This window comes from Poromitra crassiceps (assembly GCF_964638095.1).
Source record: "Poromitra crassiceps genome assembly, chromosome: 21".
Lineage (NCBI taxonomy): Eukaryota > Metazoa > Chordata > Actinopteri > Beryciformes > Melamphaidae > Poromitra > Poromitra crassiceps.
Window position 1 is genome coordinate 24,554,414 of NC_139638.1, and position 12,500 is coordinate 24,566,913.

General features: G+C 47.7%; 1 protein-coding gene across 1 annotated transcript in view; it reads right to left on the minus strand.

The window, feature by feature from the left end:
- The window catches only part of pappaa (pregnancy-associated plasma protein A, pappalysin 1a), a gene marked incomplete at both ends in the record, with an annotated part of 178,087 nt that overhangs the window by 85,570 nt on the left and 80,017 nt on the right, over positions 1–12,500 (minus strand). The window contains 1 exon segment of the mRNA XM_083657810.1: positions 5,108–5,304. Coding sequence (XP_083513936.1) covers positions 5,108–5,304 — 197 coding nt within the window.

Sequence of the window (12,500 nt, forward strand, 5' to 3'; positions counted from 1 at the left end):
TGAATCAGCACGAGAGGCGGGAGCCGTCCTCTGTTCCTCTCCTGTTTCCTCAATCGGCTTTGATGCGGCTTCAGAACACATGCATGGTCGCTCTCTCTTTCATCTCTTCTCTTATAAATGCATCATCTACGCTTGATCTACAGGCCCGCTGTGTTCAATAATATGATCGATTGTTTTCCCCCCTCCAAATTATTAATGCCATTAAATAGGAATAGGTCTCTTTATCAATAATAATAATAATAATTAAAATGACGGCCAATTAATAGATGATGGCGATTTGATCATCAATCGCCAATCTCGAATGACCACGATTGGAAGATATGATAATAGGGACGATTGAGCAGCCCTAGACAAAACCCCCAGCTCTATAAATTAAATGTATTATTATTATTATTATAACACCACTGCTTACCCCAGGAAAGACCCCCCCCCCCCCACACACACACTTCTGTCTCAAAGGACGTGACATGCAGATAGCTGAAGTGGCCAGTCACTCAGTCTCAGAAGATCCCAGCCCTGGAGAAAGAGCGGTGAGGTGAACTTGAAGTCTCCCTCTCTACTGATGATGATGTCTCCAGAGTTCTTGATTCATACCAGAACCAGAGCAGCCTGGATACCTGGAAGCCTTTTGTCTTGGAGGAACAGAGCCCCCCGAAATGGACAGGCTCAGGTCCAGCAGTGTGGAGGTTATCCTGCAGAAACCTGAAGACAGATGGATCACCGTTCACTTCGAAACCAGGTGAGATCCTGTCCAGGATGTCGCCCACATTGCTGAAGGTCACATATAAGCAGCTGCAGGCAGGAGCCTCTCTGAGCCAGCAGGACGTCTCGGTGATCGAGTATCAACTCGGCCAGGTCTGCGTGAGAGTCTGCCACTTCCTTTGAGGGTTGTAAGAGCATTGCTGGTTGACAAGGACCAGAGTCCCAAGTGGAACCCGTCATCAACTGGAGGAGGTATCAGAGCAGAGTGTGGAAAGAGTGCTTCTCACCGGGAGAGAAGGACCTACTGAGTAACTTGGCTGCTCTTTACTCGCTCGCCGACGAGGAGACCAAGGGTGTGTTTGGATCGTCTGTTAACAAATACAAACTGTCCTGAGATTCCTCCACTGATCCACCTCCACACCTTCTATACAGTCTTGTTGCTAATAATTAGAAGTGACCAAGCGACCAAGACTAATACCCCCACCAGCTTCCCACCCGCAGACACGGCCAATTGTGTCCGTATACTGTAGGATCATCTGACCAAGCCGGAAGTACCGACTGTTTTGACCGACTGTTTTGACTCGTAAAAATAACTAAAATGAAACTCAATAAAATGAATTCAAAAAAGAAAATAAAGAGAGATAGTGAGTATTTCAACTGCAACAGGCCTCAGCTTCAACTGTCCACATTGGGGAGACGCAATTAAATAGAATTGAACCGAATGCACTTCAGTGTGTGTGTGTGTGTGCATGTGCGCGTGTGTGTGTGTGTGTGTGTGTGCGTGTGTGTGCGTCTGCGTGTGTGTGTGCCTGCGTGTGTGTGTGTGTACATGAATGTACGGCCTAATGTTTTGGGCAATCAGCCCTTCTCTGACTTGCGACAGCAACAGATCAATGCTTCCACAGGGGCTTAGGTGGAATCAATGGCTTCTTCTCCCGTCTTCAGTAAAGCATTACTTTAATGAGGGCCTGCAAACTTCTGCCTCCAAACCCAGAGGAGACATCTAATTAAATGCCCCAATCTCCAAAATTACTTCACTGGCAAACCAATAGGAGTTCCTGTGTCGTGCAAAATTGAGCTCATTTATCATCATTGCAAGATGAAAAAATACCAGGCCAAAAGCTACCAAAGAATTACAAGGATGTACTGTATCTGAAAGAATCCAACAGAATGCCTGTTTGTCAATACTAGTTAAATACTAATAAATACTAGTTAGAATTTAATTGGATTCCATACTCATATTTCATACAGGCATAACCAATTACATATCAACACTGTATATTAATTTACTTCATATTCAAGTGTTTGTGGGACAGGCTATTCGATTTTGTTTGCATACGTCGGAGAGGTTTTTTTTTCTAACCCTAACCCTAACCCTAACCCTAACCCTGTTGACCTCTGAGTTGACCGTTTACTCCAAATCGATGCTCGTTTAGGTGGTAGCAAGCTATCGTCTAATAAGCATTACTATGCAATTATTATTATTATTTTCGTTTTATTCCCAAAAAAATATTACTGTATGTTTAACTAACTAGTCAGAGCAGAAATGCAATTTTGCAGCTGCAATGGCTACAAGGTAACCACACGGGGGCAAATCGCACCGTCAATTTGTACGTCCACTAAAAGTGCTCGTTTTTGCAACTGAGAGAGAGAGAGGAAATGAACGCTTGTATTACCTTGCAGCACTATCTGTCTGTATGTTGGTCGAGATAAAAGCTCCATGTCGCCCCCCGCTGGTCAGTTTCTTTGTACTGTAATCCATATATCGTTAGTCCAGCTCAAATAAATACGGGCGGCCATGGAATTCACATGTCTCGTCCATATTCTCGAGATCGGATAAATAATCAATTACAAAGTCATTCAGCTAAACTCCAAAACAAGAAACATGGCAGCTCCCAGCTTTCACCGCGTCAGCTGACGTCCCGGCAAAGAAGGCGACTCTCTCGGAGACTTGAGCGAGACTCGTGCGAGAGACTTGGATCAAGCAGATTGGTAAATTGTATGTGAATACATCTCTCTATAATAATGTCACGATGGAATAATCTGTCAGTGGTAAAAAAAACAAAAAACAATCTTGTTTAGTGCAGTAGGGGCATGTGGGAAAAGCGGCTGCCAACTGAAGCGGTCTTGCTCAATACTGCACCAATTTCAAAGATTCCTGTTCACATTGCTTAGTCATACATAAAAAGGGATATGAAAATAGGGTCCAGGTTGAAAAATAAAAAGACTTTCCCATTACTTAAGCTGGCGGTAATTCAGACAGGAAACGCAAGTCATGTGCACCGCATCGGCTGATCGTCATCTGATCTCAACGAACATCAGTCCCCATTTGGTCACTTCAAACAAAGTGGTCCATTGAGGCTGTCGACTCTGCACTCATTCATCCCTGTGGTCCCTACCTGCTGCTACACATTACTGTGGTCCCTCCCCCTGCCCAGCCTCCTCCTGTCGGCTTCCCTATTCATCAATATACTCTGGGCTTTCATGGTGGGTTCTGTAGGCCTGTCTGTTGAAATGATGGATTCCCCGTATCTCATGATATGTGTCTGCCGGGTTCTGTTCTGGATACCCCAGAGGGGGGTTGATTGCACTCCCCCCGCTTGATCCGGGGAGCAGCCTAGTGAGCAGAACCAGTACCGCCATTATATTACTGTACAACCATCTTTACAATAATGCTTAAACAAACAAACAAACAAACAAAAATCTATCAACTACCACCATTACAAGCAGCAGCTCCAGTGACTTGGCATGAATTTGAGACCACTTTTCTTCAGGTCAGATTCACTGAAAAATCTATGAAATCCTTTCTGAAGTACTGATTTTAAAAAGAAAGACAGAGAGAGACAGCAAAGCTACACAGAGGGCCAGTACACCAGACACTTTTTTGATGCAGAGGAGTTTGTGTCTGAGCCTCTGGTCTATTTCCTGCCGGCCCGTCTTGCGTCTGTGACATCTTGAAATACAGTATTTTGACTTGTGGTAATAAAGAGCTAGAGAATCAATATATTATGATCTCTTATTTACGGTGCCAAGATGTCTGTTTCCCGATTGAAACCAATGAATGAATGATGACAGGCGTTTTCTCCTCAGCGTTCTTTCTGTAGTCTAGTGTGTTTTCTGTCTTGTCAGCTCTGAGCTTATAAATGAAACTACAAAGTAATCTTATTATTGTGCCAAGAGTTCAGTTTCCCGATTGAAGCCAATGACAAAAAAAAAAAACGGAGGAGGGAGTCCAATTAAGATATTTAAAATCAACATCATTCCGGGTGATGCATGGCTCAGCCATAACTGAAGTATCACGAAACACTTAAGGAAACTAAAGTCTGGAGGTTGTTGTTTATCTGCCACGGAGCCAGAGTGCACACACACACAAGACGGAGGCAGTGGACATGAGCCTCCTCATTTAGAATGTGATCCATTCAGCGATCATACTAACATGTTACCAATCAATTAGGCCATGTTCCCGACTAGGAGGCCAAATCTGATTTGTGAACTTTAGTGACCTATTAATGATTCTATCCAGATTGGTTTTATGAGTCTGGATGCTCCAAGTCTGATTTGTGTCACTTGTCCCAAACCACATTATGGAAGGAGTTTCCAATCTGCTTTCGACTGATGTGACTTCAGTGTGGACGCGCTGATCACCCAAATCAGATTTGTGGCAGTGCGGACACACTCCCAAATCAGATTTGGGAAACCAATCAAGATAATGATGATTAACGACTTTATCAGCAAATCGGATTCGCCTGTAATGTGAACATGGCCTTAGTCTCATGTGGTCATGTGACCCAACGTCTTTACGTCAGCACGCTTCCAGCGACAGAGGGTTTGAATCAGAAGTCAGCATTTCCGGGTTTTGCCAGAGGAAATGCCCTGGCTCCAATAGTGTCGTGGCGGAAGTCCGGCTCTCTGCCTGCATTGGTGCATCGTTCGAAATGCCTGTCACGCAATTTGTTTTGGGCTTAGGGGGCGGTCCATAACCACTTTTCAAAAGTTGTGCACCAGATGTATCTACCGTCTGGCAGACCAGTAAATGGCAGTGGGCAGTGGTGGCCCAACGGTTAGAGAAGCGAGCTTGTGACCGGAAGGTCGTTGGTTCAATCCCCGGGACCGGCAGGATAAATCTGGGTGGGGAAAGTGAAAAGGCAGTGCTTGCCCCTCCCTCATTACCACCACCGAGGTGCCCTTGAGCAAGGCCCTTAACCCCAACCGCTCCAGTGGAGCTGATCAGTGGCCAGCAGATCAGACTGTGGTTGTACTGGTAAGCTTCCAGGTATGAATGTGTGTGTGTGTGTGAATGTGAACAGGGCACTCCTGAAAAAGAGAGCATTGCTCTCAGTGAGACTCCCCCTGTATAAATAAAGGTAAACAACAAAAAATAGGACAAGCTGCATAATGGCCTTACCTTCGTAGCAGCGGGGTATCCAGCAGCGACCTCACCAGAGCAGTAGGGCTTCTCCTCATGGGATACCTCCACAGTGGAGGCCCACTGGTCCAGGAAGCCACTGGGGGTGTAGAGCCCACAGTCCCGCACTCCCGTCTCTCGCTCAAAGTCCTCGCACACCCCGTCACCATCATAGTAGTAGCACATGCTCGGCTCCTCTGCAGGTGAGAAGATACAGATCAACAGTGGACAGGTTGTAACCTCACAAAGCACTTTCCATGATCTGTGTTCTTAAAAAAGCGCCCCTAAAAAACAGAAATCACACCCAGGTGTTGAAGTAAGCGGTGCAGGTTTGCGCAGGTCGGACCCTATACTTCTCCCCTTCTCCGGGACTGTGTGTGTGTGTGTGTGTGTGCGCATGCGTGCATGAGCCGTGGCGCTTTTTGTCTCCATTGTGCTTCCTTGTAGAGCTGGGGGGGAGGGGCCTAGAGCCAGGGGGAGGGGCCTAGACTAAAGCTCGTCCACACACACATCTCATGCTCACGTCCCTAGCTCAAACATCCCATGCTCAAACACATAGCCACTTATAGAAGCCGCTGCGCCGCTCAAAAAAAATGCCATAAAAATACAATGAAGGGAAAAGTACAGTATTATAATGGGTAGAAGATAGAAGAGCAGCAAGTAACAGACGGTAACAGATGATTGCCAGCATACACCTGAGCTAGCATACACCTGAGCTAGCCAAATGAGAGGAGGGAGTGCAGATAGGGAACCCCCCCCCCCCCCAAGGGGAAACCTAGAATCAGAGCCTACAGGTGGATGCTGGGGTGGAGGTGGTGATGGTGAAACGATGTACTGTATGTACTGTGGGGTGAGCAGCAATACCTGAGGAGGGGAGCAGCAGCAAGAGATGGAGAGCAGGTGCATGTCTCTTAAATAGACTTATCGGGGGGAGGGGGGGGGGGGGTCCTTCATGAGTAGTGTGTGTATCACGCAACACTGGGCACAGGTTTTCTGCCTTGAACTAGCTCTGCAGGCGTCACTTCATAAAGCTATTCCATGTTTTTCTAAACTGTTTAAAACATGTCTCATGGGTCTTTAAAACAAGGTTATGAATTCGGTTGCAAAATAAATCAAAAATCAATATCAAATCCAACCTCTGTGGGACTTCTTTACCTGGTCTCTCCCCTATGCAGGTTTGATTTGATTTGATTTGATTTTATTAGACAATATGCAATACATGAGACAAATACTGCGGTGTCAGGGATAAAACGAAAAAGTCCAGGACTTATTTCCATCGTTGTCCCTGTTGTGACGAGTGTCCCTTGTGGAGACAGGCATCTGTAAAGTGCAATACAAGTGATGAATACAACATTAAAAATGGGTTAGGGTTAGGGTTAGGGTTAAATGACAAAAAAAACATATACTATATCAATCTAAAAGTGCTCAACTTGAAGGTTTTGAAGGACATTTTGAAGGACATCTCTGATAAGATGATCAGTTAAGATAGATTTGGTGCAGTTGATTGTTTTGTGGATCAGCTATGCTACAGACAACTAAGTTTGTCTTCCACATTCAGTTGTTGGGACAGCGCTGGAAGCGGGCAAATTAAATGAGTGTTACGTTGTGATGTCACGTTACGCAAGTCAAAACGGCGTGCTTGGAAGTGTTTTGTCCTTACATGGCTGGTGTGGCTTTATCTGGGGACCATGTGTTTTGAGACTTCCATGACGTTTATATAGCACGCCCAAGTCTCAAAGAAGCAAGGAAATGGGACCATAGCAGGTGAGTCTATACACACTCCACACTCCAGTCTTTAGCAGGTGAGTCTATTCACACTCCACACTCCGGTCTTTAGCAGGTGAGTCTATACACACTCCACACTCCGGTCTTTAGCAGGTGAGTCTATTCACACTCCACACTCCAGTCTTTAGCAGGTGAGTCTATTCACACTCCACACTCCGGTCTTTAGCAGGTGAGTCTATTCACACTCCACACTCCGGTCTTTAGCAGGTGAGTCTATACACACACTCCACACTCCGGTCTTTAGCAGGTGAGTCTATACACACACTCCACAGTCTGGTCTTTAGCAGGTGAGTCTATACACACACTCCACACTCCGGTCTTTAGCAGGTGAGTCTATACACACACTCCACACTCCAGTCTTTAGCAGGTGAGTCTATACACACTCCACACTCCGGTCTTTAGCAGGTGAGTCTATTCACACTCCACACTCCAGTCTTTAGCAGGTGAGTCTATACACACTCCACACTCCGGTCTTTAGCAGGTGAGTCTATACACACTCCACACTCCGGTCTTTAGCAGGTGAGTCTATTCACACTCCACACTCCGGTCTTTAGCAGGTGAGTCTATTCACACTCCACACTCCGGTCTTTAGCAGGTGAGTCTATTTACACTCCACACTCCGGTCTTTAGCAGGTGAGTCTATTTACACTCCAGTCTTTAGCAGGTGAGTCTATACACACACTCCACACTCCGGTCTTTAGCAGGTGAGTCTATTCACACTCCGGTCTTTAGCAGGTGAGTCTATACACACTCCGGTCTTTAGCAGGTGAGTCTATACACACTCCGGTCTTTAGCAGGTGAGTCTATACACACTCCGGTCTTTAGCAGGTGAGTCTATACACACTCCGGTCTTTAGCAGGTGAGTCTATACACACTCCGGTCTTTAGCAGGTGAGTCTATACACACTCCGGTCTTTAGCAGGCGAGTCTATACACACTCCGGTCTTTAGCAGGTGAGTCTATACATACTCCGGTCTTTAGCAGGTGAGTCTATACACACTCTGGTCTTTAGCAGGTGAGTCTATACACACTCCGGTCTTTAGCAGGTGAGTCTATACACACTCCGGTCTTTAGCAGGTGAGGCTATACACACTCCGGTCTTTAGCAGGTGAGTCTATACACACTCCGGTCTTTAGCAGGTGAGTCTATACACACTCCGGTCTTTAGCAGGCGAGTCTATACACACTCCGGTCTTTAGCAGGTGAGTCTATACATACTCCGGTCTTTAGCAGGTGAGTCTATACACACTCCGGTCTTTAGCAGGTGAGTCTATACACACTCCGGTCTTTAGCAGGTGAGTCTATACACACTCCGGTCTTTAGCAGGTGAGGCTATACACACTCCGGTCTTTGCTGTCCTGCAGTACATTTCTGCTCCATCCTCCTTTGGGGAAGTGAGTGGGAGATATACAAAGAGTCAGAGGTGGAGAGAACGCGTGAGAGGCAGAAAGAAAGAAGGTAAGAAAGAGACAGAGACAGAGACAGAGACAGAGACAGAGACAGAGACAGAGACAGAGAGAGAAGTCAAGCAGTAAAGGAGGACACAGCAGTATGGCTTTTCCAGACATCCCACCCGGCGTTAAGGTCTGGAACTGGAAGCTATAAGAGCAAAAAACAGCTCAAATCTGTGCTGGAGGAGTCTGGAGGAGGAGGAGAGGAGAGAGCGAGAGAGAGAAGCGGAGGAGGTCTGCCTGGGCCTCATTGCTCTCTCTCTCTCTCTCAGCTACAGTAGTGTCAGTAGTGCTCTCTCTCTCTCTCAGCTACAGTAGTGTCAGTAGTGCTCTCTCTCTCTCAGCTACAGTAGTGTCAGTAGTGCTCTCTCTCTCTCTCAGCTACAGTAGTGTGAGTAGTGCTCTCTCTCTCTCAGCTACAGTAGTGTCAGTAGTGCTCTCTCTCTCTCAGCTACAGTAGTGTCAGTAGTGCTCTCTCTCTCTCAGCTACAGTAGTGTCAGTAGTGCTCTCTCTCTCTCTCTCTCTCTCTCTCTCTCAGCTACAGTAATGTCAGTAGTGCTCTCTCTCTCTCTCAGCTACAGTAGTGTCAGTAGTGCTCTCTCTCTCTCTCTCAGCTACAGTAGTGTCAGTAGTGCTCTCTCTCTCTCAGCTACAGTAGTGTCAGTAGTGCTCTCTCTCTCTCAGCTACAGTAGTGTCAGTAGTGCTCTCTCTCTCTCAGCTACAGTAGTGTCAGTAGTGCTCTCTCTCTCTCAGCTACAGTAGTGTCAGTAGTGCTCTCTCTCTCTCAGCTACAGTAGTGTCAGTAGTGCTCTCTCTCTCTCTCTCTCTCTCTCTCTCAGCTAACAGTAGTGTCAGTAGTGCTCTCTCTCTCTCTCTCTCAGCTAACAGTAGTGTCAGTAGTGCTCTCTCTCTCTCTCTCTCTCTCTCTCTCTCTCAGCTACAGTAGTGTCAGTAGTGCTCTCTCTCTCTCAGCTAACAGTAGTGTCAGTAGTGCTCTCTCTCTCTCTCAGCTACAGTAGTGTGCGTAGTGCTCTCTCTCTCTCTCAGCTAACAGTAGTGTCAGTAGTGCTCTCTCTCTCTCTCTCAGCTACAGTAGTGTGAGTAGTGCTCTCTCTCTCTCTCTCAGCTACAGTAGTGTCAGTAGTGCTCTCTCTCTCTCTCTCAGCTAACAGTAGTGTCAGTAGTGCTCTCTCTCTCTCTCTCAGCTAACAGTAGTGTCAGTAGTGCTCTCTCTCTCTCTCAGCTAACAGTAGTGTCAGTAGTGCTCTCTCTCTCTCTCTCTCTCAGCTACAGTAGTGTCAGTAGTGCTCTCTCTCTCTCTCAGCTACAGTAGTGTCAGTAGTGCTCTCTCTCTCTCTCAGCTACAGTAGTGTCAGTAGTGCTCTCTCTCTCTCAGCTACAGTAGTGTCAGTAGTGCTCTCTCTCTCTCTCTCTCTCTCTCAGCTACAGTAGTGTCAGTAGTGCTCTCTCTCTCTCTCTCAGCTACAGTAGTGTCAGTAGTGCTCTCTCTCTCTCAGCTACAGTAGTGTAAGTAGTGCTCTCTCTCTCTCTCTCAGCTACAGTAGTGTCAGTAGTGCTCTCTCTCTCTCTCTCTCTCTCTCTCAGCTACAGTAGTGTCAGTAGTGCTCTCTCTCTCTCAGCTAACAGTAGTGTCAGTAGTGCTCTCTCTCTCTCTCTCAGCTACAGTAGTGTCAGTAGTGCTCTCTCTCTCTCTCTCAGCTACAGTAGTGTCAGTAGTGCTCTCTCTCTCTCTCTCTCTCTCTCTCAGCTACAGTAGTGTCAGTAGTGCTCTCTCTCTCTCAGCTAACAGTAGTGTCAGTAGTGCTCTCTCTCTCTCTCTCAGCTAACAGTAGTGTCAGTAGTGCTCTCTCTCTCTCTCTCAGCTACAGTAGTGTCAGTAGTGCTCTCTCTCTCTCTCAGCTACAGTAGTGTCAGTAGTGCTCTCTCTCTCTCTCTCAGCTACAGTAGTGTCAGTAGTGCTCTCTCTCTCTCTCAGCTAACAGTAGTGTCAGTAGTGCTCTCTCTCTCTCTCTCAGCTACAGTAGTGTCAGTAGTGCTCTCTCTCTCTCTCAGCTAACAGTAGTGTCAGTAGTGCTCTCTCTCTCTCTCTCAGCTACAGTAGTGTCAGTAGTGCTCTCTCTCTCTCTCTCAGCTAACAGTAGTGTCAGTAGTGCTCTCTCTCTCTCTCTCAGCTAACAGTAGTGTCAGTAGTGCTCTCTCTCTCTCAGCTACAGTAGTGTCAGTAGTGCTCTCTCTCTCAGCTAACAGTAGTGTCAGTAGTGCTCTCTCTCTCTCAGCTACAGTAGTGTCAGTAGTGCTCTCTCTCTCTCTCTCTCAGCTACAGTAGTGTCAGTAGTGCTCTCTCTCTCTCTCAGCTAACAGTAGTGTCAGTAGTGCTCTCTCTCTCTCTCTCAGCTACAGTAGTGTCAGTAGTGCTCTCTCTCTCTCTCAGCTAACAGTAGTGTCAGTAGTGCTCTCTCTCTCTCTCTCAGCTACAGTAGTGTCAGTAGTGCTCTCTCTCTCTCAGCTACAGTAGTGTCAGTAGTGCTCTCTCTCTCAGCTAACAGTAGTGTCAGTAGTGCTCTCTCTCTCTCTCTCAGCTAACAGTAGTGTCAGTAGTGCTCTCTCTCTCTCTCTCAGCTAACAGTAGTGTCAGTAGTGCTCTCTCTCTCTCAGCCGGTGGGGTTCCAGTTAGGGGGAAAGGCGGCACTTGGTGCCAAGTTGGACTGGGGCCTCCTCCTCGAAATTCCAGCGCTCCCCAGCACGGCCCAAAGCTCCAGTCAGCTCTGTGCTCTGGCAGCGCGCGAGACCAGGGGCTGCTGAGGGGGCACGCAACATACACTCCCCACCACTCACCCAGCAGGAACACAGAGAGAGAGAGAGAGAGAGAGAGGGAGAGAGAGAGGGAGAGAGAGGGAGAGAGAGAGAGAGAGAGAGAGAGAGAGGGAGAGGGAGAGAGAGAGAGAGAGAGAGAGAGAGAGAGGGAGAGGAACGGAGACGAGGGGAAGTTCAAACAGCAGCTTGTGAGAGGTGCAGTGAGTGATAGGTGAGAAAAGACGTGGAAAAAGACAGAAAGAGAGAGAGAGAGAGAGAGAGAGAGAGAGAGGAAGAGCGATGCTTTGTATCAGAAAGCCAGGGATGGAGGGAGAGAGAGAGAGAGTGACTGCAAAGGTGACTGAGTGCAAGAGGATAAACGAGAGAGCCCCAGAGAGTATGAGGAGGAGAGAAGGCAAAGATAGCGATAAACCCAGAGATGAACAGAACAGAGAGAGAGAGAGAGAGAGAGAGAGAGGGAGAGAGAGAGATGAACACAGACAGAGTTGTATGGTTGGGCAATTAACCGGAAATATATCAAAACCGGCATTTAGAACCTCTAACCGTCTTAATCGTGCTCATGTCAATTATGATGACAATTATGGTTTCTCCCCAATTGTACTTGTCCAATTCCCCCTGCTGTCCGCGGACCGTTGTTCCAACCCCTCTGCCGATCCAGGGGGAGAGTTGTAGACTAGCACCATGCTTCCTCCGATACATGTGCAGTCGGCAGCCGCTTCTTTTCACCTGACAGCGAGGCGTTTCACCGGTCGCCCAGTTCCCCTCCCCCCTCGAACACCAGCGCAGCGACCAGGACAGCGACCGCACACACGGCCCATTGTGCCTGTATGGACGTCCCACCAAGCTGGAGGTAACACGGGGGCTCGAACCTGCAACCCTAGACGGGGAATCTCCCACTGCCCTACCCAGACGCCCTTAATTCGGTTAATACTTTGCCCAATAAAGTACCTCAGGGATGATGTATTTTAGTAGGCCACCCGACCCGGAAGTTAGCAGCAGGCGTTCCTTGCTAACAGGTGAGACCGTTCACACCAGCCGCACGCCACGCTGAAGCCACGCCGAGGCCGCGCTGACGCGACCGTTCAGGATTCAGTCCTATTCTCCAGGCGTGACGCGTGAAGCTTGAAGCTGCCAGGCATGAATTCAATGGGAGTCGTGGGCGGGTTCAAGGCGTGCCGAGGAGGCGCCGAGAGGAAAAGAGAAGGCTTCTTGTGTGAACGGTTAAGCGTCAGTTCAGCTTGAGCCTGCCCCAAGCTTCAGTTCTGCCTATATGGTGTGAGCAAAGGCGTAGGCAGGGGGAGTGCTGATTGATTAGGTTTAGG